Raw genomic sequence first — 25,964 nt, forward strand, 5'->3', positions numbered from 1 at the left:
AAAGGATGAAACACATGAGACAGTTGGCTTGAAACCAGCCACTGGGACTCACAGCCACGCCTCAAGGCAGCAGGGAAATCTCGGGACGTCAGGGCACAGCAGGCCCCTGAGAGACATCTAGAAAAGCTCGAAGTTGGCATCAGAAAGGGACAACCTTACTCCCCACACCCAGGACACAGACACCTCCTCCTGCCCCTGGAAAACTGAAATGTCCCCTTCTTTTTACTACACTCTGGTTAAAGCCATACGGGGACATGGCCACCTTTGGCTTGGTTCACTGCACGCACTCACTCCCTGGGGAAGTTCAAGGCCAGGACCCCTGTCCCTTCTCTCCACGTCCCTCGGGGGCAGCTAGAAACACGCCCCACCTGTGAGTAAGCACCGTGTCGGAACCCTGGGGCTTGGAGAACAAAGCCCAGGAGGGGGTGAGCTTCTGGTGGGATCCCAGGCTGCATCCCTCAGCGCCCGCTAAACGCAGGTGCTCACACGCGTCCACGCTGCAGGCCAGAGGAGAGCTGCCCCCGCCCGGCTCAGGCCTCCGCCCACAGGCCGCCGCCCCTGAGCCGGTGCAGAGAGTGGGGATGGGGTAGGGGGACTCCCGTGCCCTGACAGGGCCAGGCGCAAAGCTGTCAGTTACCAAAGCCCCGAGTGCAGTAGCCCTCGTGACCCCAAGGACACCGGCCCCAGAAGGAGCCGCACATGGGGAGGGGGACGGCCCTGCCCGGCGCCACCAAGGGCTCTTCCCAGATGGCGCAGCCAGTGGCGAGATGCCCAAAGGCCCCTGGAAGAGGGAGGGCGGCCTGGGAAGCCACCTCCCCCCGCCACCCGCTGCCGTTCCCAGCAGGACGGCATCGCCAAAGGGGCCTCTGTGCTGTGCAGTTGCTGGGTTTCCTTCTAACCTCCGGCTTCTCTGGCCTCCTTCTCGCCCTCCCTCCAACTGAATCAAACCATGGTGCCCACAGCTTCCAGAAAGCAAGCCAGGAGCCTGCTCAGCCAGTGCAGGGAAGTTAGAGGTTGGTCTCCAGTCCTGGGGGGGATATTCCCGATCCCGTGTCTTTGTACTCGACCTGGAAGACTCACCTTCCCAGTTCCTGCCCCGTAGCTCGCCTCCCAGGCTACAGGGGAGGCCCAGGGCCCAGTCTGCAGGGGCACACGGGTCGGGGGGGTGGGTCTCAGTGTCTAGGTCAAGGCACTTTTGAAGCTTCCCAGATGGTTCCAATGGCCAAGGTTAAGAAGCCCTTGGCCAAACCCAAACCGCCTGGGGCTGGCTCTGTTCCCAGTCAGGGGTTGAAGAAGCTCTGGGTTTCCGTGCGAGGTGAGTTTTGCAGGTTGGGTCGTTGTTTCCTGGTCAGTGTGCCGCGTGCCGAGCCTGTCGATGCGCCGATGCAGTCAGAGAGGAAGGGCGGAGGGTGGAGAGCACCGCGTGATGCCATGTAGGCAACCAGTGATGACCAGTGTGCTGTGCCCTGTGGGAGTCCCTGGGGCCGAGGTGAAGGACCTGACTTCCCCGGCAGGGCATGACAGAGAAGCCTAGCTATGCAGCAATGATTGAGCCGCTCTCAAGGGTGAATGTGAACGAAATTCTAAGAACAGACTCTTGTTTTACTCACAGTGCCCAAGGCTCAGTGCCCATAACTGGAGTCCCAACTGCTCCCTCGCTCCCTGGGTCCCTGTTTCAGTCCCCAGCCGAGTATCCCCATCCTGGCCCTTGCCAGATTCCCAGAGGACTGCAACCCCAGGTGGGCACAGTGTGTGGGTGCCCAGCACCTGATGCCTGACTCGCGGGCCCTCACGCCCTACGGCCAGGAACTCACTATGCAGCCCTAAGTGCGGCCTGACAACCTGCAGACTTCTTGCTGGAAGGGGACTCGGCCCACTGGTGGAGGCTGGTGGGCTGCGTGCTGAGGAGAGCAGTTAGGAATTTGTAACTAATCTGAATCCCATAGTGGACAGGAAGGCTATCTCTTCTATCCTATTTTTTTAATAGTTTAGTGTTTTATTTTGAAATTTTTTAAAGTACAGAAAAACTTCAAGAATAAGGCAATGAATACCTACATACATTTCATCTAGGTTCAATAGTTAACATTTGATACATATAATTTCTCTCTTCTATCCTATTCTAAGGATTTCCACCACCACCTTTCAGATAACAATCAAAGACAAAGGAATAGTGCTGGGATAATGAACAGGGGCGGGTAATTTACATGGAATTTCAACCCAGGTTCTAAGGAGGTTTTCCCTAGAAACGCTCCTAATTTGATAACGAAGTAACTGGCAAACTAAGTTAAACTACAGAATAATAAGTAGCACAGATGTATTTAGCTTGGTTTCGTACTTGTTCCATTTGCAAAATTAACTTTTAAAAAATCAAGAGCGACAAAAAAAAAAACCCAAGAAAATCTGAAGCGGTGAAATCGGGGCAGGGGTTACCCCATCTTGCATGGAACACAGACCGTTCCCCTTTGTTCCTGGAATGAGCTAAGTTCCCCACTAAGTACGGGTGGTCTCTCCAACATCAAAATCACTGCCTTGCGGATGAATGTGGACTATTCTGGGGCAGCAATCAGCGTTACCGTATAAATCACAAGCAGATGTTTGGCCTTGCCAAGCTCTGAATAAACTAACAAATCGCCATCTCTGTTCTTCATTCTGATTCGTCAGGGTCCCTTTCTCCCTCCACAGCTCTGCAGCGGGACTGTTCAGATGGGCCCCATGGTGGGGGTGGGGGGGGGGGCCGTGCCGGGGAGCTGCCTGCACTCACCCGGGGAGCCTGATCCCAGTACCACTCTGTGAGCAGCATTGCGGGGGGGGCACCCCGATTTCTCAGCAGACGGGCAGGAGGGAGCCAGGTGGGAGCCCCAGTGCCCTCTGGAAACGGGCCCCCACCACCACAGTGGGCACATGGCAGTAAGGTCAACGTGAGGCAGGAGGGCCCTTTCAGCCAGTCCGCCGCTGTGGGAAGGGCAGGGCTAGAGAGGACCCGGGGAATGTCCACAGTAACATCTGTGCCCTAAGGAGTTACCTCGCAAAAGACGTGTTCCCATAGACAAACGTAAATATTTCAGAATCACCGGGTGCCCGGTTAATCACTTGGGCCTTTGGGGTGAGGTGACATTCCCTGGGGGTACCCACCCTGCAGCCCCCTCTATTTTTACCCATTGAATGTGACTGTAGCCACTCCTGGAGACACGTCGGTAGGGCAATTGGTAGCACCGTGACGTCACCAGCTGCCCCCTTCAGAATAATATTTTATTGATTTTTATTTTTTAAACTGAAGTATAGTTGTTTTACAAATGTTGTGTTAATTTCTGTACAGCAAAGTGATTCGATTAAACGTATATATACCTTCTTTTTCATATTCTTTTCCGTTACGGTTTATCATAGGCTACTGAATATAGTTCTCTGTGCTTCCCAGTAGGACCTTGTGGTTAAAATAATATTTTAGAATTAGACCCTGGTGAGTCCTGAGGCTTAAGTCAAGGAACTCGGCGTTCCAGCAATTCAAGGCTCGTCCACCCGCCTAGTCTCTAAAGCCGCAGAGGTAAGTCAGGCACAAGACAGGCGCTTTAAGCCCGCCTTCCTCCAGAGATGTGCCAGGACCAAACCCTCGGGCAGTCTGGTCCCTTGTGTCCAAAATGGCCTTGTTTTTCTATTTTTTTTAGATTTAGGCCAGGGTGGATATATGTATATGTATAACTGATTCACTTTGCTGCACACCTGAAACTAATACAACATTGTAAATCAACTAGACTCCAGTAAAAAATCAAATAAAGGCCTCGTCTCAGCAAGTCTCAGCAAGAGCTGGGCCAGGAAGGACCCCTGAGGGGAGGGACAACTGGCCAAAGGGAGCCGGGAGCCCCTCCAGTCCACTGGGAGCCCTGACAGACGTGGGAACCCGGGCCGTGCACGCCCGAGGTGGGCCGGGGTGGGCTTCCTCTCAAAGACCTTGATCTTAAGGGAAAACTTTTCTAGAAAAAAAGGCCACAGCATGTGGCTCAACCCTTTTTTCCTCCTTTGAAGGCAACTAGACATGATGCAAACCTGCATGCTTTCCCTTCATCACTGCTTATCAGAGGAGCCCGGGAACCCAGTCCCGAAGCAGGGACATGATGGGATTTGCCTGATGAGGCCACGTTATGGGTTTGCCCAGGACAGGGGCTCCCAGGGACGAGGGACTTCGGTGCGGAACCCAGGACAGGCCTGGGCAAACCGGACGGGCCCATCGCCCTGGCCTGTGGCCCACACCAACACCCCCGCCCCATCCTTCAGTTCTCAGGCCTCAGTGGAGCCCCGAGCTGGGCTCCCAACCCTCCATCCCAGCCCAGCAGGTGGGAGGCCAGCCTGGGTCCCTCGGGCCCCGCAGAGCAGCCCGCCTGCCTCAGCACGCGGACACTGACATGGGCAGCTGCCTGCCACGGCAAGCCGGTCTGCTCTGCTGTCTTTTTTTAATCCCCCTTTTTAGAAAGCGCTGGTTGACTAGATAAGTGACTTTTTGAATGCCCTTGCTTTTCCCCCTTTGTCTTTAATTCCCACACTTCTGTGTTGTTGTTTTTATTAAATTAATTTATGGTGGGTTTACGATGTCGTGTTAATTTCAGGTGCACGGCAAAGCGATTCAGTTATCCATACAGATATATCCGTTCTTTTTCAGATTCTTTTCCCACATGGGTTATTACAGACTACTGAGTAGAGCTCCCTGTGCTCTACAGTAGGTCCTTGTCGTTTACCTATTCTGCTCTGCTTTCCTTTAAAGGCAGGAGAAAAGGCAGGACTCAGTCCGTCCAGGCCCCCAGGGTCTTAAGCCAAACGCCACCCACCCTGCGCTCGTCCGGCCCCACCGTGGACAGCCACCCGGCCTTCCTGCAGACGTCCACGTCGGTCCACGAGCTGGCCCGGCGGCTCTCGGGCAGCCGGCTGTCCCCGTGCACCTCGGCGGCATCCCTGCGCTCCCAGCCCCCGCCCGCCCCCGCTGCCGGCCACCTGAGCGTCCGCGAGCGGGCCGAGGCCCTCATCAGGTCCAGCCTGGGCTCGTCCACCAGCTCCACCCTCAGCTTCCTCTTTGGCAAGAGGAGCTTCTCGAGCGTCCTGGTCATTTCCGGGCTGTCTGCCGCCGAGGGGGGTAACACCAGTGACACCCAGTCCTCCAGCAGTGTCAACATCACCCTGGGCCCCTCGGCCAGGACCACCAGCCAGCCCGCACGGGTGAGGAGCTCGGGGGGTGGGGGGCACTCCTGGCCGATGAGCCCGGTCCCCCGGGCCTGCAGGCTCCCATCACCTGCCCTGTAGGGTTCCCAGAGTAACAGACAGGCAACGAGACAGGAGCTGGACTGGCCGCGCTCGGAAGCGGACAGGATATATCACACGTGTACCGTAATGAGGACGCCCAGGCAGGCGGTGGAGGGAGCCGGTGTCAGAGTCCCCTTCGCCCTGAACCCAGGATGTCGGGGGCGGGGGGGGGGGGCATGTCCTCCACAGGTGCAGACAGAACCTTCCCTTTCCACATTCCTCTGGCTGAGGGAGAGGAAAGGACACACGTCAGCACTGCAGGCAGCTCTCCATCAGTTCCGAGCCACCAGATTTTACGGTGGCTCCCGAGATGGCTTTCTACTTTTACGCAGTTAAATGTTAGACAGTTTTGAGGACTTTGCCCAAATAAACGGCTCCTTATCGAGAATCCCAAGCGGGCTGGCGTTGGACGAATAATGGCTACACAAGTTAGGTCCGTAAGTAAACGCCCAGCCGCTCTCTTCTGTACTGTGGTAGGGAGGGAGGAATCGGAGATGTTAAGGCAAAAGCCGGCATCAGGTTGGAGGCGTCCACGCTCCGTTTGAACGGCCACACGCCGTCCTGCCCGCGGAGGGGCAGAGCCGCAGGCTGCTGGCCTTCTGGTTCCGGGCCTGGCTATTTGGAGGTGGATGATGGGGGCTCTGCCCTTACCCTCTTCCCAAAGGGAGAAGCCCTACAGGCCGGCGCCTCCCCCCGCCCGCAGGAGAAGCCATACAGTGGCACCTGCAGCCACCCTGAAACCAGGCCGGCATGCACCACCCTTAGAAGAGCAATGGCGTTGCAGCGATGGTGTGCTAGCCTTCAGGGCATCCTGGAGCCCCGGGTTACTTTAGGAGTTTAAGTTAGATAGCTAAACATAAACAAACTTCCCTTTTTTCATTTCCTCAGTCACGGTGCACAAAGTGTCGCAGCTCTCTGCCACCCCCAGTGTGTGTTTAAGACAGTCTGTGGATGCAGCTCTGGGATTCTGGCCAATTCTCTCTCCCACAGGGATGGCTGGGTCCTTGGGACCGCGTGCAGCCACAATAAAAAGGCCTCGGTCATACTGTTTGGCATCAAACCTGCAGGACTGAGCAGCTGTGCAGGACTCAATGTATATGAAGTGACATTGACCCAAACTCAGGAAATCCAGGCTCACAAGTGACCTCTTGCCCAAGGTCATGTTTTTCCAGGTTACCCGAGAAGAGGGCCCTGTGTGCAGAGGCGCCTCCCTCTGCCCGTGGCTCGGGCTGCATGCTCTGTCCTCAAAGACCCCCCCGCTTTGGTCCTCTGTAACTGGACCTGGCTTTAGACTCTGACCCCAGGTTCCTGCCACACTGCCGGCTGGCACCTACAGCCATGGGGAAGCAAATCAGGGGAAGCAATCAGCTTTGCTGAGCCATCACTTGTTGCTTCTGTTTTCTCTTTGGAAGCACTTTTCCGAGCCGTGCGAACCCACGGAGGCCACCGAGCAGGGGCTGCTTCGAGATCGCCACGTGGCCGAGAACCTGCGGGTGACGTGCAGAAGGGCAAGCCAGGAGGACATGGGCCTGGACGACACGGCCTCCCAGCAGAGCGCTTCCGACGAGCAGTAGCTGAGCTCGGGCCAGAGAAGCCACGCCGTTGGGGAGGGACGCAAGCCCCCCCCAGCTTCTCCCCTGTGCTCCCCAAACAAACAGCACAAAGAATGAGAGCCGGGAGATCCATCCTGTGGAAGATGAGTGCTGTGTACAAAACAGAATAACTTGATCTCAGGTTCTTGAAAAATATCTCACGTGATGAACACAAACCTTGACACCAGGCCTCCCTCCTGCTCTGGCACTCGCGGCCCCAGAGAGGCGGGACGCGGGAAGCGCCCCTCCCAGAACTGGAAAATTCAAATAAAAGCCATGTTAACATCTTAAGACAACTCAAATAGAGCACATAAATAACTCCTTCCGGTCCTGATGAAAATAAGACAGCTGCATGCTAAACAACTGGCATTTTGTATGTCACTGTTACTGTGGAAAAGAGGCGGACAGCAGTGCGTATCACACCATCAGCTGGTCCAATGCGCTGATGTCCAGTCTACATATAAACATCTCACTTCTTTATAATATTTATGCAGATGTTAAGTAAGTATAAACCAGTGACAGCTTTACTGCAAAAAATGTGATAGTGCATGCAGTCACGTCCAAAGCATCCTGTGAAAGGAGCCAACCATCCCCAGCAACATGAGTGCAGAAGTCTAGTTGAGGCAGGTCACGGAGGGCCGCCTAGGAATGATGTTAACTGCAGTCACAGCAACGTCCTGCAAGAAGCCAGGCCCCGTCTCGCCCAGCGCTCCTGTGTGCTTCCCAGGAATGCACGCCTGTTTCCAAGCCAAGCAATCCTTACCGCGTCACAGGACATTTGCACATACCTTTGTTTTTGGAATTAAAATGTTTACAGTTATTGCTGTGTCCAGTTGTTTGAGTTCTGCTGAACCTGTTGTCACTTCTAAAAAAAACCAAAAAACAACAAAAGAAATACCACATCCTTCACTGTAAGAATGACATGTAGGCAACTTCTTTTTTTTAAAAAAATTATTTTTTATTGAAGTATAGTTGATTTACAATGTTGTGTTAGTTTCAGGTATACAGCAAAGTGATTCAGTTACACACATATATATTCTTTTTCAGAGTCCTTTTTTTAATTGAAGTATAGTTGATTTATAATGCTGTAGGCAAATTCTGAGACAGCTTTTCTCATCTTAAGATTCCCATCAGGTAGAGCAGAAACCTGGCTTCTTCCTGACGTGAGGGAGGAAGAAGGGATCGTAGAACACAGTCCATGGAGAATATCATCCCTGACCTGGCGAACCGTCACTTTTGGAAAGACCTAAGTAGTTAGGGATACTCAATTTGGAAACAGTCACACAAATTTCTTAAAGGTACCTGGAGTTTGGAAGTGTAGGCGGAGGGGAGGGTATTGCAGAGAATTCCTTACCCCTTGGAAGTAGATGGCAATATTCTTTTTTTTATAAAATAAGAATTAGAAATTAATAACAATAGGTAGACTCTGTATAATCGGAGACACTGCATGATTCTCAAATCAGCAATCCCTGGAGGTGCACGCCTTCTTATTTCTGATGGATTTGCAGACATCTGTCTAAAGAGAAGCTGATAGAACCTCACCGCAGTTCACCAAGTCGGCTCAAGCAAACCTGGCTGGCACTTCCCGAAATTCTTCTGGGCAACATTGCAGCCAAGCCCTCAGGACTAAAGGGCAGCCTTGAGCTGTGAGCATGGCCTCCCCATATAGGGTGGCCACTTGAATTAGGTAAGACAATGACCCGCGCCCAGCAGCATTCAGACTGGGCGCTCCTCGGGCCTCCACAAGCAAGAAACACAGAGTCACCGCTTCCCCAGCAAGTGAGAGCTGCTCAAAGAGCTGGGAGAGCAGTCTGCAGGGACAGCGCGATGCAGGTGAGAAGGCAGACACGACGCGGGCACTCCTGCCACCGGAGATTCGAGAGCTGTTTTCCGACTGCTGGGTTACTGCTCATCGCGCTTCTCTGGTAGCCTTTTGGGACGCAGCGGGAGAAGGAAAGGTGTAGTTTACCCACATCGGGGCCAGACTCCTCAGACAGGGATGCCACCCTCTGCGTTGTCTATGGCAGTAAAGCCACCTGAGTGTACGCTCTGAGCGTGTGCACACGTAGACCCACGGGTGAGATCATGGCTGGATCTCCTCCAGGATTCTTAATGGACTGTCAACAACGCGGCCACGTGACTTTTTTCAAGTGTTGCAAACAACTTTTGTATTTACAACTCATGAGCTTGTTAGTCTGATCTTCAGCGAGTCAACTGTTTATCAGAGCGTATTCCTTGCAAAATACTGTATTATTAGCCCCCATTTAGAGGGGATTTTCCGAAGGTGACATTTCTTGCTGGAGTTATTCACCTGTTCTGCCAGAACAGGGCTAAAGAGTTATTTATTTTCTACATTTGGACACTGAACAAAACTGCTTCTCCTCTAAAGATAATATAAACTGTAGTGCTTGGCCTTCTATAAATCACGGGGCTAACCTGGCATTACTGATTTTCATTTCTGCCCTGTGTGTTAAAGCCACCTGCCTGGCAAGTCGTTTTCTAAAACCGCTTTGGTGCACTGACCTCTCCTGGCCCATGAAACGGGCATCGCAAGGCCTGTTCCCCAAGCCCTCCTCTCAAGCCTGCTCCACTTTCCTACTGCTTTGTCCCAAGTCACAAGCACCTGCCATCAGCTGCCCCCAGCGCCCCTACTCCCACGCGGTCTTCCCAGACACAGCATTCTACGAACACGAGACAGACGGAGAAGGAGGGGGGAGGCCCATCCCACTTTCCTGGGCCACCACTGCTCCCCGCCCCGCACCTGACCACTTACGGCTTGACGGTGCCCCCTCTTCCTCAGCCACCACAGTCAGAGAGGTCACAGGCCGTGACTTTAAAGGACCATCTCCCTGACACGTGCCAATTCAGAGAAGAAAAGAAACCATTTGGGGGACTTCCCTGGCGGTCCAGTGGTTAGGGCCCCAGGTTCGATCCCTGGTCAGGGAACTAAGACCCCACATGCCCCTCGGCTTGGCCAAAAAAAACCCATTTTTTAAAATACCGTGTGTGTCCTGCCCCTAGGTTCTTCAGAACCATTTTTTTTTTTTTTTTAGATTCCATATATATGTGTTAGCATACGGTATTTGTTTTTCTCTTTCTGACTTGCTTCCTGCACTGTCCGCTGCCCCAGGGCCCAGCTTACGGGACACCTCGCTCCACAGATGCCTGGACCGGTCAGAGGTCATATTCAAGGGCACACCCGGCATTAGCACCAGCTGGGTTTGTAGCTAAGGCTAAAGAAATCCTGGTAATTCATAGTTCTTCACCAAAACTGGCCTAAAGACACTGAACTGGTTATCGTCATTGTGTCCCATCAACCCCTGGGAGGGCAGCTGTTATCCTCTGAGCTCTGGGGCTTCAGTGGTCTGTCCCACGGCGCCCTGCCCAGGCTGCACCTTCTCTCTCTGCACCGTCTTCCCCACAGCCCAGGCCCCCGCCCCGGGCGCCCCCCAGGGGATCACGAGGACGCCTGAGGGTGGTTTCCTTCAGGCTGTGGCGACGCCTTCCTTTGATGGTACCCACTTCCCTCTTTTCTGGGAGGGAAACGGGGCCCAGGAAGGTTTGCGAACTTGTCTAAATGAACGGGGCCAAAGTGCGGCTCTGATCTGAAGCCCTGCTGGGTACCCAGCGCTACCAACATTTCTACAGACTGCTCGTCCCTCCCACGCAGGGACCCACATGCGTGCAATCATCACATCTACCTTTATTTTATTAAGCAATAAGCAAACAGATAAACAATAAGAGATGGGGAGGGGGGAGGACCGAAAATGGCTTTTTTTGAAATACTGATTTTTTAAAAAATCAAGTAACTGTTATCACTCTAAGTTGCGGGAGACTTCAGCTGCTCCTGGAGAGGGATTTAATTTTCCTGACATGCAAACTGATTAGGCAGTGAACTCTTTTCTCCCCCCTTTTCCCTGAACACATTTATAAACTTCAATCAATGGGGGCAAATTCCAACTAATACTCCGAAAACCATTTCTCATTTCATAATTCACCCAAATCATATGCACAACTGCAAGAGGAAATAAACAGAAATCGCTCAGCATAAATAAGCCACAGTGGATTGTTAATCTTGTCAAGTCAATCCAGCATTAAGGCTAATTTGATCTTTTAAACATTTTATGGAAAACAGCTGTCAGGCTTTCTTTGGCAAAGCCTCCAAGATTTCATAAACCCGAAGGCCAAAAACCTGGACAGGCAGGGAACTGAGGCTCCTCTCCAAGAGATGTGTTCACGTGCAGAAAAGCAGTGACAAGTCGTCTTCACTTCCGGCCACTCTGCACACACGTCACAATCTCTGGCAGAAGGTGGTTTCTGTTTTCCTTGGTGACCTGTGGGAAGAAGCAAGAAAGCGCGCTTCAGAGTCCCTTTCTTTTCCTTCAATTACCTACTCTGCCAGGTAATATTCTAAAAGAAGAGCCTGAAAGGTGAGGGGTGTTTTAGAAAGTGTGACCCAGGCGAGGTACGACCAAGGGAGGAAGCCCAGGTCCTCCAGAGCGCTCTGAAAACTGGGCCGGCGGACTCGAATCCCACCACCAGCTTCTGTGAAGCTGCGGCTCAAACAGTGAAAGTGGGTTTTGATGACGGAAGGATTTTTAACCGGAAAAGGGCTATGAATTGAACCCTGGGAGGGATGATGGGAATGCAGGCTGGGACGTGGCCCCTGAGCTCAGCCTGACCTGGAAAGAAGGATGCCTGAGTGAAGCCGGGAGAACCTGTGCTTCAGGTGGGCACTGGCCCTCCAGGTGGGCCCTGGAGGTGGACCCACTGGTGCTGGGTCACACCCAGGGTTCTGGGATGCTCTGAAGGTCAGTAATCTACTCACCTCTCCGTGAGCTTAGCAAATCTGCACGTTGCAAGAAACCTTCGACACCAGTCAATGTGAATGACGAGGAACCAGGAGCCCAGAGAAGGGCAGGGCTTTTCCTGAGCTCTCAGAGGTAGCGCGGGCGCAGTGCAGACTAGGACACAGGCCCCTGCATCCCGGTGTGCTACCTCTATGATCAACAGTTACAAAAACAAACAAAACTAACAGTTTATTCAAGCTCTCTCCGATGATCTGTGTTATATTTTTCTTTCTGTCACTACCACAGGCCCATGGAGTACAGCTCGAGCATCCAGACACCCCCAGGCAGCTGGGTGGGGGGCTGCGCCCCGAGCACGGGCAGAGCCGCCTCTCCTCCCATCACCAGTGCCTTCCTCGGTGGCCCACACAACATTCAGCACGCTCTGCTGGTGGGCAAGGTGCTGGGGATGGCGAGACTCAGACCAGGACCTTGACCTCACGGAGCCCGCAGACCAGACGGGGGGCAGACGTGGACAGCAGTGAGAGCAGGGTTGCAGAGGGTCCCTGAGAGAGTCTGGGAGGCACGGGGAGCTGGGGGACCAGGAAAGGCTTCCGCAGGCGGTTATGCCCGAGTTGCATCTGACAGGTGGACGCTGGGAGAAGGGCACCGGCAGAGAGAAGGGCCGAGCAGAGAATCACACGGAGAGGAGGTGCGTGCGGCCGGAAGACCTTGAGCGGGTTCGGGGTGCGAGGTCCCCGAGAGGAGACGGGCCTGGTCCCGCTACAGGCCCTCCCCCCGCCGCGGGGGGCAGGGGCCCCGGCTCGGGAGGTGAACGCGCGTCTGGAGGAAACGCGCAGTGGACCTCACCGCCTGGGGCTCCTGCATCCCACATCCTTCTTGCAAGAGCGCGGCGCCTCTGTCGCACCAGAGCTGCCCACGGCCCCGGGGACCTCCTGACCATCTGAGTCCCGAAAGGACGGAGCCAGGCAGCGGAGGCCGGTCCCCTGACGGTGGTGTCCGAGGATGCTGCCCACTGGACCCCGGGCAGCCCTGGCTCCACCGAAAGGAGGACCGTCCGCCCCGTCTTCGCCTTGATGACAAACCGCCCGTCCGCATGAGGCTTCGTTGCCGTTCTGGCTTACACTGGCCCGAGCCCGTTCTTGCGGAGAGCATCCGAGGGAGTCCCCGCCGTGGACGGAGGATCGGGGTGGCAGTGGCACGCAGGGAGGGCAGGAGGACACGCGGGCCCTCGGCCCCCGCCTCCGCCCTGGCCTCACGAGGAGTCCCCGAGGCTCTGCCATCAGGGTCCCTGAGGGCTCACTGCAGGCCCAGAAGGGCCACCTCCTCTGATGGGGACATTTCATCCCCCCCTTTACACACGTGAGAGAGACGGTGAGATGCTGAGCTGGGAGAGGAGAGAGACGGACCCAAGAGGGGAGAAAAACAGGGGCAACGGTGGCAGCGGGGGTGGGGGAGGAGGGGCCAGGCACCGCCCCGCTCCCTCGGACATCCCCAAGGGGGCCCCGGCTCCGCCATCCAGCTCCAGAGGAGCCGCCGCTGGTGGATCTCGGGCACCGGAGGTCGGCAGGTCCGCACGGGACACTTCTGACGTCGTTCAAGTGTAAACTGAAGCCGGTGCGATGAGACACGTGAAGAAACAGGGTCTGCGGGCTGCTGGTAGGATTTCTTCCCCTGGGTCATCACTAAGGCTTCACTTCCAGTCTTTGAAGCCCTCAGCCCTCGGCAAGAATGGCTGGGGCGGGGGGATGAAGGGAAGTGAAGGGTGATGCGGTGGAAACCCCGCTACCCAAGACCCCGGTCCTGGGGGCAGGCTGTTCAAGTGGCCCAGCGGAGGCCTGCAGAGAAGCAGGATTTAACAGGCGGGGGGCTCAGAGATGATAAAAGAAGAGCCCCAGAGAGCACCGCCAAGCTGCAGGGCCACAGTTCCGCTGTCACGCAGGTGTCCTGCTGGAGCCCCGCCCACCGTCCTCCGGGAGCTGCGGGGCTGCAGCCGGGACAGGGTCCACCCGCCCCCAGCGCGCAGAGAACGTCTCCAAGCCTTGCACAGAAAAAGAACAAAGGATAAAAACTAGAAAAGACACATTCTGATGACTTCTCACTAAACACTGATGAACAGAATACTAATATTCTGCCGCCCCCTTGGATTTTTCTAAGATGACTTCTGAAGATTATGCAGTAAGATCTTTATGCAGCGTTCAGTTACCACGTTCCTTTCCAGCCAAGACAAACCCTCAGATGCGAGAACAAGCACAGCATCGTCTGTCAACTCAGGGACGCTTCCCTTTCGGGAGAATTCTGGTCTACTTTTTATTCTACCCCCAGACTTTTGGTGGCAGAAAAGCCCTTCCTGAGAGGCTAACGAGAAGAGGGCACTGGGGGCTGGGAGGGAAAAGGAGGTGAGGACGACTGCAGAAAGGACCCCGGCGTCCTCGCCCTCTCCTCCCACCATGCCCTGCCCAGGGCTGCAGGAGGTGCCCGGCCTCGGGCCCCTAGAAAATTGGACCGCGGGTTCCAGGGTGACAGGGCTGCGTCACATTCCTCCTGCGTCTAGCACAGGGTGGGTGCTCCGTCAATGCGTATTATAGTCTAAGCAGAGGAGGGTCTTTGAAATAGAGCTGAGCAGTTAAATACAGATTATGAAGACTCTGGCCTATTAGGCATCTGAGTGGCTCTGAGCCTCCTGGGACCAGGGAAGGGCCTAAGACTGGCCTACCAGTCAATGACTTGGGCGCCGTAACGTCAGGAAGGCTGTGAACATATGGACAGAGGAACAGGCAGGGAAAAAAAATGCCTCTTCATGTATACACTATGTGCAAGAAAGCAAAACAAAACCACATACATTTCCTTGAAACTGTGTGGGAAGTACCCTGACAAGTTTTAAATAAGCAGGGGATTGAAAAAAGAAATGAACTTGACAATGCTCATTATTATACATTAACACATAACAAAAGGATTACTAGTCTCTCCGTTTCACATTGTCTCCATTTCATTTTACTGAACCTAAAAATAGGCTCATTCATGAATTCAAACCCTCTAACCCTACTTTCCCTTGAAGTTTAAAGGCTCTAAACCAAGAATTATTTTGCCGGTGGGGTTTTCGGGAACCCAGTGCCCGTGGGATGGGACTATGCTTCCATGGCAACGCGGCTTCTCTTGGGAGGCGGCAGGAGGGGCGCAATGGTTCTTTGTTTCCGTGGCAACGCCACTTCTCTCAGGAGGAGGAAGGAGAGGTGATGGTTCTTTGTTTGGGTGTCCTGACTTCTGCGTGAGTATACAGCGTAGCTTTACTGAGCTATAATTCATATACCAAAAAATTCAACCTCGGGCAGAATTCGGTGGCTTTTAGTAGATTCCCAGTCGTGCAGTCATCAGCACTATCTGTCTGGAGTATTTTCATCACGCCCTCCCCGCCCGCCCCCAATTACCCTCACTCTCAATCACTACACTCACTCCTTCCCCCCAGGTGTTGGCAACCACTAACCAATTTTTTTGGTCTATAGATTTGCCTATTCTGGACATTTCGTGCAGATGGAATCGTACAGTGTGGAATCCTCTGTGACAGGCTTCCTTCCCTTGGTGTCACGTGACGTAAACTCCTCCACGTTGAACACACGTCACCACGTCATTCCCTCTTACTGTCCAGTGACGCCCCATCGTGTGCGTACACCACATCCTGTTTGTTTGTTCATCAGCTGATGGGCATTTGGGTTGTCACTTTTTGGCTGCTATGAACACCAGTGTACACGTTTTTGTCTGAACACATGTTTTCAATTCTTTTGGGTACACACTTAGAAGTGGATTTGCTGAGTTATAGGGTGATCCCACGTCTACCTTTCTGACGAACTGCTGCATTTTTACAGTCCCAGCAGCAGGGTATGAGGCCTCCTATTTCTCCACATCCTCACTGACACTATTTTCCATTTCTTTCCTTTAATTTCATTATAGCCATCCCAGCAATGAGCAGTGCTAGCTCACTGTGGTTTTGGTTTGCACTGCCCTAAAAACTAATGGTGTTATAACATATTTTCATGTGCTTATCAACTATTTGCCTATCTTTGGAGAAACGTCTTTTCAGATTCTTTGCTCCTTTTTAATTGGTCTATTTGTTGTTTTATTATTGAGTTGTAAGAGTTCTCTATGGATTCTGGGATACACGAAGTCCCTTATCAGATATATGATTCTTAAATAGTTTTTCCCATCCTGTGGGTTGTCCTTTTACTTTCTTGACAGTGTCCTTTGAAGCACAAAAATTTTAAATTTTGGTGAAGTTCACTGTATCTACTTTTCTCTCGTCACTTGTGCTTTTGGTGTTGGAACAAATAAGACTCTGCCTAACCCAAGTTTACAGAGACTTCCTCCATTTTCTTCTAAGAGTTCTATAGTTTCATTCTTACATGCAGATCTACGGTCTGTTTTGAGTTAATTTTTGTGTCTGATGTGAGGTAAGGGTCTGGCTTCATTCTTTTGGATGTGGATGTCCAGTTTCCCAGCACCTTTGGCTGAAAAACAATTTTTTCTTCATTAACTTGTCCTGGCACTCTTGTTGAAAATCAGTTGATCGCAGATGCAAGGGTTTATTTTTGGACTTTCAACTCTATTCTGACAATCTACGTGTCTGTCCCTGTGCTAGCACCACACTGTCTTGATTCCTGTAGCTTTGCAGTAAGTTTTGAAATCGGGAAGTATGAGTCTTCCAACATTTTATGATTGTTTGAGCTGGGTCCTTTAAATTTCCATATGAATTTTAGGATTGCCTTGTTAATTCCTACAGAAAACCCTGCCTACTGACTTTTGACCTAAAGGTTGGCAGGTGTATGCTCATTCCTGTACCTACGGGAGTCTGTGACCCAGAAACAGCATCAAATTCCTGGTGAGATGAAAATGGTTTATACCCTGCTTGGTTAAAAAACCCATGGCCGGGCAGAGTAAGAGGAGGTCTAAAAATTTCCAAATTGGAGGGAAGCTGGGACCTAGTTCCCATTTTTCTTGTGATCTTGCAATCCACGGGCAAAAACTAAAAGAAGAAAAACTGCTTTATGGACAAAAACAAGTTTAAGTGGCTCTGAATTCAGAACAGTAGAACAGATTTTAGTTACAGTAACATTTTTCTAAAGTAGCAAGGCCAAGTACTTTGCAGGGATCTTAGATTTCAAATCATCTGAACCACCCCTACCCACGAAGGTAACACACATCAGGGCTACGGTAACGCTCAGGCTTGGGAGTCAACAGACCGAGGTCTGAATCCCGGCGGCGCCCCTACTAACCGAACCACCTCGGACAAGGCCCGCCAGCTCTCACTGATGACCAGGCTGCCGTGACGCCCCCGACGCGCTGATGGACCTCAGCACCTCCCCCAGGTGCCCCAGGACTGGTGGCCACCCTGGCAGCTCAATCCCCGTTCCTGAGACTCCGGGCGTCTCTCCTCTCTCCTGTCCCCTCAGGGGACAACATTCTCCAGCATCTTCATGAAGGAGAGATTTCACAGGAAATCAAGTGAAATATGCTTTGGAAATGCCACCAACATGACCAAGCTCACATTTTTTTGTTAGAAGTGACAGGCAGGGAGAGACATATTTTTTCACGTTGTGAGTCAGAGAAGGATGAAAGCAGTACGAGAGCTCCTGCTGGAATCTGGACCCGTGAAGGTCTTCACCTCCCGTCTCTGTAGCACTGACATTCCCATTAAATGTTTTCCGACGTGTGGTCTCCCATAACCTAATATTGAAATAAATTTATAACAGTTTTCAGTGGCTACACTTGGCATTACACTACAGAAGAAATTAGGAAAACATTTAACCAAACTTCTGAGAGGGAAACATAATTTTCGGGAAGAGAAGCTTCAACGCCTGAACCTGCACCAGGATAGAAGTTTCTATATTACTGAATTCCACAGGTCCCTGTGGCCCTGGACTTTATTTTTTCAGTCTGTTCTTTCTGGGGCAGTTTCTACCGTTTCACCCTCAGGTTCACTGATTCCATCCTCTGTCATCTCCATTCTGCTGGTGGGCCTACCCACGGACTCTGGCGTTCAGTTACTCTATTTTACATTCTAAAACGCTCACTTCATTCTTCCTTACAGCTTCTGTATCTTTGCTGAAACTTTCAATTTCTTGGCCGAGAATTTCTATTTTTCATTTGTTTCCAGTGGGTTTGTAAGTGCTCACTGAGGCATTTCTATGATGGCTGTTTGAAAGTCTCTGCCCTATAATTCCAACATCTATGACGTCTTGCTGTTGGCATGTCGGCTGTTTCTCTCACTCTGGCTGATTTTCCTGGTTCTTGGCATGACAAGTGATCTCCAATCGTGTCTCTCGTGCTCTCCCTGGGGTCCCTGGCCAGTGCGCCTTCTTCCCTCTACCATTCAGGTCTTCTTCTGTCTGCTTAATGGACAGCGCCCAAGGTTTCTCTCTGGCTTAGGAGGAGCGACAGGGAGCAGTGTGTCTATCCCACTTTGTCTAGGACTGGAAGTGTCCTCAGGGGTTTTTCTGCAAAGTAAGGCTCTGTTTACCTGGCCCCGTTACGAAGAACAGTCTAGATAATGTGAATAACTTCTGAGTTATTGTGAATACTTTCCCAATATCATGACCTCAGTCCCAGCTCCACATCATCTGTCAGCACAGGGAAGCTGCCCTCCGCATTTTACATAACATAATCCTGATCTGGAATGTTCCTTCGTTTCCCCACTTCCCCCTTCAAAAACCCAGCCAAGAACCACTTCCTTCCGGACAACTCTCCCTACTCCTGTTCACACAAATCTCTCTTCCCACCTCAGATTTGGACTGTCCCTTGGTCTGTTTTTCTTGAGGGAAGGGAATCCACCTCACGTGTGCTTGTACCATGGACTAAGTGTCGGATGCAAAGGATGCTGTCAAAAATGAATTCAGGTAACTTTGCTGCCTATTAGAAAGGGAAAGGACCAAAGAAATATCTAATCCAGCCCCTAAATTTGCAGATAAGGAAAATACGATTCTTCGTTTATAAAATACGCACCAAAAGATCACACGAGCCCCAGAGGAACACAAGGAAGACAAGAATAACGGGGTCGCTTACAGAATTAACCAGAAGCTAATCACTTTACATCATCAGGAGCCAGGATTACCTTGCCTAGAGAATAACCTCCTAGCTTAGAGAGGAGAAAACGTGGTGTTGTCTTAATATACAGCACTGCTTTCTGGACGTAAGAGTCAACCGCAGTCCCACTGCTGGGTTATTAGTCTGCAGAGACAGCCAGGCCTTGGACTTTTAGCATCAGCGCTTCCCCAGCCCTCCAGCCTGGAAGCTGTCTGACCTGAAGACTAATTGTCTTTCATGATCTCTCATTATCCATTGTCTCTATTTCCACAGAAACTCGACAATCACAACCAAAAACTCTAGTACGGAAGCCACGTGAAATAACGGATAGAGGAGGTGACATACAACTCTGCAGACAAGGCCCATGTCCACCGAGGAAGTGACCCTGCCTGGCTCTCAGGCCTCCCCGGTTCGCCACCTCCTCCCCCACCGCCGTCCCCAGGGACCACAGTGCCCTGGTGTTGCATTTATCCACATCTGCCATTGCCCAAATGCTTGCTTGCGTTTCTTCATCTAGCCCCTCCATGAGGATGTCGGCTCCATGAGGACAAAGACGCGGTCTGTCTGGTTCATCACCAAGACGTAGTGTGAGGCCGAGCGCACAGGAGATGCTCAATCCGTATTCACCAAGTGAGAGGATAAACGAATGCAGCAACGCGCAAACAGATTCCTCCAAGCCTGGCTGGGCTAATCATCCTGACGGCAGTCTGCTGCCCCAAAGGTACCCTGGACACTTGGGTGACAACGTGTGGATGTCCCCCTGGGGCCAGCCGGCCCTGGGGACAAGTAACCAGCGGTGTGAGGCGCTCACTGGCTCTCTGCAGCTAGAGCACACGCCCGGCCCTCCCACAGAAGTGGCCCTGCCAGCCCCACTGTTTCACCTGGCGCCGGCAGAGGGCTGGCGGAGAGGGACAAGCAGAGCGACGTGGCCGCACTGATGCAAACCAACCGAGGCGGCACAGGGAGGACAGTGCCTGACAAAGAGGGGCACAGAGAGACGGCGGGAGAGAAGGGCAGGTCTGCGGGCAAAGCGCCGGCAGTGCCACCAGGGCCCCTGACAACCGGCCCAGACGCTGCCCCTGACGTACTCGTCCTCCACACACGCTCCGCCCCAGGGCTTCTCCCACTGCAGGGGCCCCAGAGCCCCCGAGGGCTGGCGAAGACAAGTTCCTGGGCCGCGCCCAGAGCCAGATTCACCTGTTCTGGGCAGGGTGTCTTACCAGCTGGGTAGCTGACATGTGGCCAGTGTGACTGAGGAAAAGATCTCTCTAATTTAATTCCGTTTAGTTTAAATGTAAATAGTCCCGTGTGGCTAATGGCCACGGCACTGCACGCTGCAGACAGCACACTTCCACCCTCGTGGACACTTCTCTGGACGGTGCTACTCTACAGCATCGGAGGCTGTGCTTCACACTGTAGCCGCAGCTTCTCCCCACAGCAGGAGGCAGCCAGCTTCAAAGGGACACCTTTAAAATGAGACGGCACTCACTTGCCTCTGCACCCTCATGGCCCTGGGGGAGATGCGCTCAGGCCCAGAGCACTGCTGCCCGGCGCTGATGCTGGCAAGGCCCCGGCGCCCGGTGAGGAGGGCACCACAGGAGGGGCGGACGCCTCAGGCGGCTCCCCGCAGGCACGTCTGCTTTGGCATCCAGCAGAGGTGTAACTTCGCTTCTATAACTCACCTATATTCTGCCGCGAGAGGAAAAAAATACCACTAACTCAAAGCCAAGGGTGTATCTAGAGCCATGTGCTGTTTCAGGGCGCCCGCTCCACGCCTGCGGGTAGAGAGGCCTGGGGGTACTCACACTGAACACCTTAATGTCGTTTCGGGTTCTTATCTCTTCCACGAGGGCCAGCGGTTTTCCTTTGGGTACTGGGATGGTGCCAAGGACGACAGTCCCCAGGGTGGACAGCACCTGGCGAACGGCCTGGATGAACGGCTGACTGAAGAGCTCCATCTTCCCCACCTCGTCGATGACACACACGCTCTGCCCCGGGCCACCTTTGGGACCTGCCTGAGGATGACAGAGACACTAACTGGGACACCAGGTCACATGAGGCAACGGGCCCAGGGGTCCCCCTCCCCCGCCACTCACCAACTGACCGTCAGAGCAGGGAAGGCAGCCCCACTTCGGGAAGCAGGAGGCCGTCTCTCCGTCCACCCAGAGCAATCAACTGGCGGGAGAATCCAGGGGAGCTCCCCTGGAGACCACAGCACCCAGAAAACTCCGTTCCCTGAGCACCCAGTTTCCCTGGCAATTTCCGCTCTTCTGGAATGGTCCTGATAATGACCAAGCTTTATATTTATAGACACCCAGGCAATAAGCAGGCTTAAAAGAACTGAGGCAGCAGGCCTGGGAGCCCTCGTCAGTTGTTTCGATTTTGAGTTGTATGACGGCCTGTCTGCTGGGAGGAGGTGACCGCTGCGGCCAGATGCCTGTGTATTTCCCAATCTGCACTACGAGGGTCGGTGGAAAGGAATGAAAATGAAAAGAGAAGGAGTCCTGGTTAAAAAAAAAAAAAAAAGTGAGCACGCTGTGCCCTTTAATCTCAGCTTCCCCTGCTAGTGTCTTTATACCAATGCACTTCCACTATGTCCTTGAAGAGCCCTCTAGGAAGAGGTGGGGCCGCCAGCCTCCAAGAGCCCTCATTATTCCCAGCTCCTGGGATGCGCACCCTGTGCAGACCCCTCCCCACGGTACCAAGGTGGGTCTGTGTGATCACCAGAGACTGACAGCACGCAAAAGAGACTGCTGTTTCTGTCTTGGTCTCAATCTCTATCCATTCATCCATCCATCCATCCACCTATCCTGGATCACCTGCTCACAGGGAAGATGCCTGCCATGTTGCGAGGACACGCAGGCAGCTGACGGTGAGCTCCAGGTGATAAGGAACTGAGGCCTCATGTCAACAGCCAGGGAGGATCTCAGGCCTCCCAGCAACCATGACCGTGAACCTGGAAGCCTCAGGGCACTGCAGCCTCATGAGGGACCCTGAGCCTGAACCATTCAGCAAAGCCGTTCCTGGATTCCTGATCCAGGGAAACTGTGAGATTATAAGTGTTCGTTGTTTTAAACTGCTAGATCTTGGGGTAATTTGTTACACAGCAACAGGGAACTAATACACATGTCCTCTCTAGAAAGCCTTCCCAGAGAAAGCTGATAGGACTTTGAGTAGTTTTTCCACAGCAGGGACACAATAGAACATACAATAAGCACTTCAGTGAATGCTGAGTGACAAATACATTTCTATATCTTTATATAAATGATTATTTTGAAAACGGTATGTAAAGCTGATTTACAAAGTACCTTTCACTGTAAGTTCTCAGATTCCTTAAATACTAACATCAATACATTCTCAGAATGAATGGCTAAGTTAAGCTAGATTTTGCTCCAGTTCTAAATACCAAAGCTCTTACACAGTGTGGCCATGGGTGGCGTGCATATGGTGACCAGTGACAGATGGGGCTGAGGGCAGATCCTGGAGCCTCGTATGGTGCACAGAGGGGTGGGATGCTGTCCAAATGCTGAGACTCAAAGTCAGGATCACACATTGTGCTTGAAAGGCTGCTCACTGTGTGGATTCAGGAAGACGGGGGGACTTCTTTTGGAACAGACAGCATGGGATTGGAGGGAAGCCTTAGAGCAGTGGTTTTCAAACTTTTCTGTAAGTGGTACTCTTTTAATCCTCCTGCTTACTATCAAATACATATAACATATTTTTCCACTCCTTTTATTGGCAGAAAGACCAGGAAGGGGCCCACTGTCGTCGTGCGAGAGAGGTCTAAACAAGCACCCAGACTTCTGTGTCGCTCGTGCACTTCACGTTCACCTGAGTGTACCTGCGTGCGTTTGTACACACATAGCTACCCCGTCTCCCCGCTAGAGGCAGAGATGACGCTGTATTCATCTTTTTCCTTCCCGTGGAGTTGAACAGCGCAAAGCTGGGCTGAGGCAGCTGATGTGGCCCTGCACTGGCAGGGCAGCTAGGCGAGGGAGAGTGAGGGGTCAGTTGCTATTTCAACATTTTCTTCAAAAAATGAATGCCAGGGCTTCCCTGGTGGTGCAGTGGTTAAGAATCCGCCTGCCACTGCAGGGGACACGGGTTTGATCCCTGGTCCGGGAAGATCCCACATGCCGCGGAGCAACTAAGCCCGTGCACCACAACTACCGAGCCTGCGCTGTAGAGCCCGCGAGCCGCCACTACGGAGACCGTGTGCCACAACTACTGAGCCTGCTCGCCTAGAGCCCACGCTCCACAACAAGAGAAGCCACTGCGATGAGAAGCCCGTGCACCGCGACGAAGAGCAGCCCCTGCTCGCTGCAACTAGAGAGAGCCCGCGCGCAGCAACGAAGACCCAACGCAGTCAAACTGGGGAGAAAGAAAACAGCTATCGGCCACCCGTGTGTCAGCATAAAAACAGACACTCCCACAACAGCGAGCCATCCCAACTGACCTGCCTCTGAGTAAGGAGTGTCTGGGGCATTTTGCTGCCCCCAGAGACTATGAATACCGGTAGACGCTGTCTTTCCGGAGGCTACAATCTAAACAGCAAACAGAACTCCACTCCAGCACATCAGAACGACAGTTTTGAAAGTGGTTAGTTCCGAGAGAAACAACATCAAAGCATGCGTGGGCACCCATGGCTCTGTGTTTACCGGGTGCACGTACGTGGGCGGCCAGAGGCGCGTGGCAGGTCCACGATAAAGCACACGGCTCCACAGCCACGCTGCCTGCCTTTCTCTACGACGTGCGCCGGTGAGAGCTCACCTACATCATTTAAACTTCCGGACACACACGTAGACATTATTTTCTACCAACTGGAAATGCTCATTTTAATACCTCAGCTCATATAAAATCCCCATTCTGTCCAGAATTAGGGACTTTCTTTATCCAGAAACTGTAGGAATCTCAAAAAGGCTGGGATTTTTAATGAAAAATTGAGTTATTCACGCTCAGTTGAGACAGATGTCAGAGGCTAAGCCACTCAGACACCTGTAAACAGTCAGCCTGTTTTTCTGAATAACACATGAACATATATGAATGAGCTTAATAAAAGAACTACAATTATGTTCAGAATTGTTTCCTTTCTACATGGAAAGAAATTGTTTCAATTTTAAAAGGAAACAGAAGAAAAACCCAGTGACCATTCACCCTATTTTCCATTATTCTAAATGCTCTTCTGAGTTGATGAAGACACAGGGGTACAGCACTAGGGCCCAGGTTTGAAAACCATCAGTAGCCTGGCTCCGGCTTCCCCGTTTCCGGCCGTGGGTTCCAGCCGTGCGTACGGAGTAAGGAGCCCGAGCAGGACTCTGGGTGGCTCTGGGCCACGTGGTTAAAAGCACTGAGCACACCCTATGGGAGCAGCCGTTCTCCGGGCATCCCCTCCCCGCAGAAGACAACTCAGGCGGCATCACTGCGGTCCTCTGTGCCAATCCCCACGCTCTGCTCCTGTGCTTGCATTTGAGCTCGTTATACATTTTCACTGTCATAAAGAGTGGGAAAACCTTCTCTGTGCAAAGCATATTTCAGTCCCTATGTTGGTTCTGAGGGAGAAGATATTTTCTTGGGATAGAGTCCTAAAGTTGATCAGCCAGGAGTGAGAGAAGTTATGAATAATGTTATAGCTTTGGTTACACCCAGCTAGCTTGCTTTCCAGAAAGAGTAAATCAATTTAGAGCGACAATGAAATACCTCCGTATCAGCTTGGCTGGAGAGCTGAAAAACAGTGTGATTCTTTTGGTCCTTTGTTTAATCCTTATGTGGACTTTTAAGGATACAAAGAAAGTGTAAACATAAAATAAGCAATTTCCTTCAACCAAAATACTGAACGAAGAAAAAGCTAATTAAAGTTGCCTTTGCCTTATTCTGAATTATTTAAATAATACATATTTCCAGTGGTATTAAGGTTGCCATTTGTTGTTTTTTAAACATCAGGCACAGACTGGCTTCTGAGCGCGCCTGTCTGGGACAGCAAGTCTCAGAAGTGACGGGAGGGAACCAGGCGGCCGTCGGCCAGAAGGTAGGCAACAGCACTGGAGCCCTGCCCCCTGAATAGCACAAGTTCTGGGGAAGCTGGAAAGGCAAATGGTGCCAACAGCGGCCAAGGCCGAGCAAGTTCCTCGACCTCTTAAGTTATTAGCTGTAAGGCAGGGCTCCAGCTAGACTTTTATGTGTGTTTATTCCAAGCTTTAAAGTTTTAGGATCCCTCAGCAGTCTGGCGGCATGTCGACTGCGTGTCCCCGGGGAGTAAGATGCCAGGCTGGCGGCCAGGACGAGGCGTTCAGGCGGCCCTGTGCGCCCCGCAGCACTGAGCACGCGCGGGGCAGAGCTGCTCCCACCATGCCGGAGGCTGGTCCTGAGGCTCTTCCTGGTGTCCCCACGGGCCTCCCCCGCTCCACACCAGCACCTGGCCGCAGGGCGCCTTGGCATCTTCCAAGCTACGAGAAGGACCCTGGGGCTGTCAGCCCAGGGGGATTAAGAACCCAGTCCCCCTCGTGATCCCAGCGCCGTGGGACCAGACTAGATGTTTGGGCTCATGGGTCCCATGACGGGCCCCGGTTCCCAGCGAACACAAATCAGACTGTTGATGTGACGTCCTCCCAAGGTACTGCGCCCATCACCTCCCTCAACTTCTCAAGAAAAGTGACCATAACCACCCCTATGCTCTGCACCTCCTGGCAGCCGGGACTAACACACTTCACAAGCATGATCGCCTTCAGTCCTAATAACTTCACGTAGCAGACGTCGACATCTCTGCTCTACAACGAAGGAAGGGAAGCCAGGGGTTAAGTGACTCATCCAGTCCCCGAGCTCCCAAGGGACAAGGCTGGGGAGGCTGACCCAGTATCACCCAACTCCATGGCCTCTGCCACCCACCGTAGGCAATTCCATCTGCACAGTTTCCACATGAAATAAGGAAAGAACTGAGTCTCAGAAAGTCATCTCACCATGAAGAAACCACTTTTCTCGCCAATGAGAGAAGGAAGAGTGCCTTAGTTTCTAGGGCCCTACAGAGGTATAGCCACAAAAACGCTATTTTTTTGGATTAATTATATTACTCAAAAAACCCTACCTATTTGGGGTCCCAGAGCAATCATATCACCAACCTCATTTCATCACGTACAGAGAATGGCCCTGCAGGTGAAGGGGCCTCTACCCTCTGCCAGGAGCTCACCTCTTTGCACACAGTAGAGAAGAC

General features: G+C 52.5%; 2 protein-coding genes across 3 annotated transcripts in view; one reads left to right on the forward strand and one right to left on the reverse strand.

Moving 5' to 3' along the window:
- The window catches only part of PCNX2 (pecanex 2), a gene marked incomplete at its 3' end in the record, with an annotated part of 278,430 nt that extends 271,570 nt beyond the window's left edge, over window positions 1-6,860 (forward strand). The window contains exons 33-34 of the mRNA XM_082854963.1: window positions 4,758-5,202; window positions 6,699-6,860. Of these exons, the coding sequence (XP_082711089.1) occupies window positions 4,758-5,202; window positions 6,699-6,860 (607 nt within the window). The remainder of the gene's footprint in view (window positions 1-4,757; window positions 5,203-6,698) is intronic.
- Window positions 6,861-9,780: 2,920 nt separating this feature from the next.
- NTPCR (nucleoside-triphosphatase, cancer-related) overlaps window positions 9,781-25,964 on the reverse strand; it is a 37,352-nt gene continuing 21,168 nt past the window's right edge. The window contains exons 4-5 of one of the 2 annotated variants that reach the window (XM_082854978.1): window positions 20,566-20,775; window positions 9,781-11,212 (exon numbers count right to left, since the gene is read on the reverse strand). In XM_082854978.1, coding sequence (XP_082711104.1) covers window positions 11,144-11,212; window positions 20,566-20,775 — 279 coding nt within the window. In that variant the 3' untranslated portion in view covers window positions 9,781-11,143. The remainder of the gene's footprint in view (window positions 11,213-20,565; window positions 20,776-25,964) is intronic. The other variant, XM_082854979.1, reaches the window with a different exon arrangement.

The sequence above is a fragment of the Leucopleurus acutus genome (genome assembly GCF_964270905.1).
Source record: "Leucopleurus acutus genome assembly, chromosome: 14".
Classification (NCBI taxonomy): domain Eukaryota; kingdom Metazoa; phylum Chordata; class Mammalia; order Artiodactyla; family Delphinidae; genus Leucopleurus; species Leucopleurus acutus.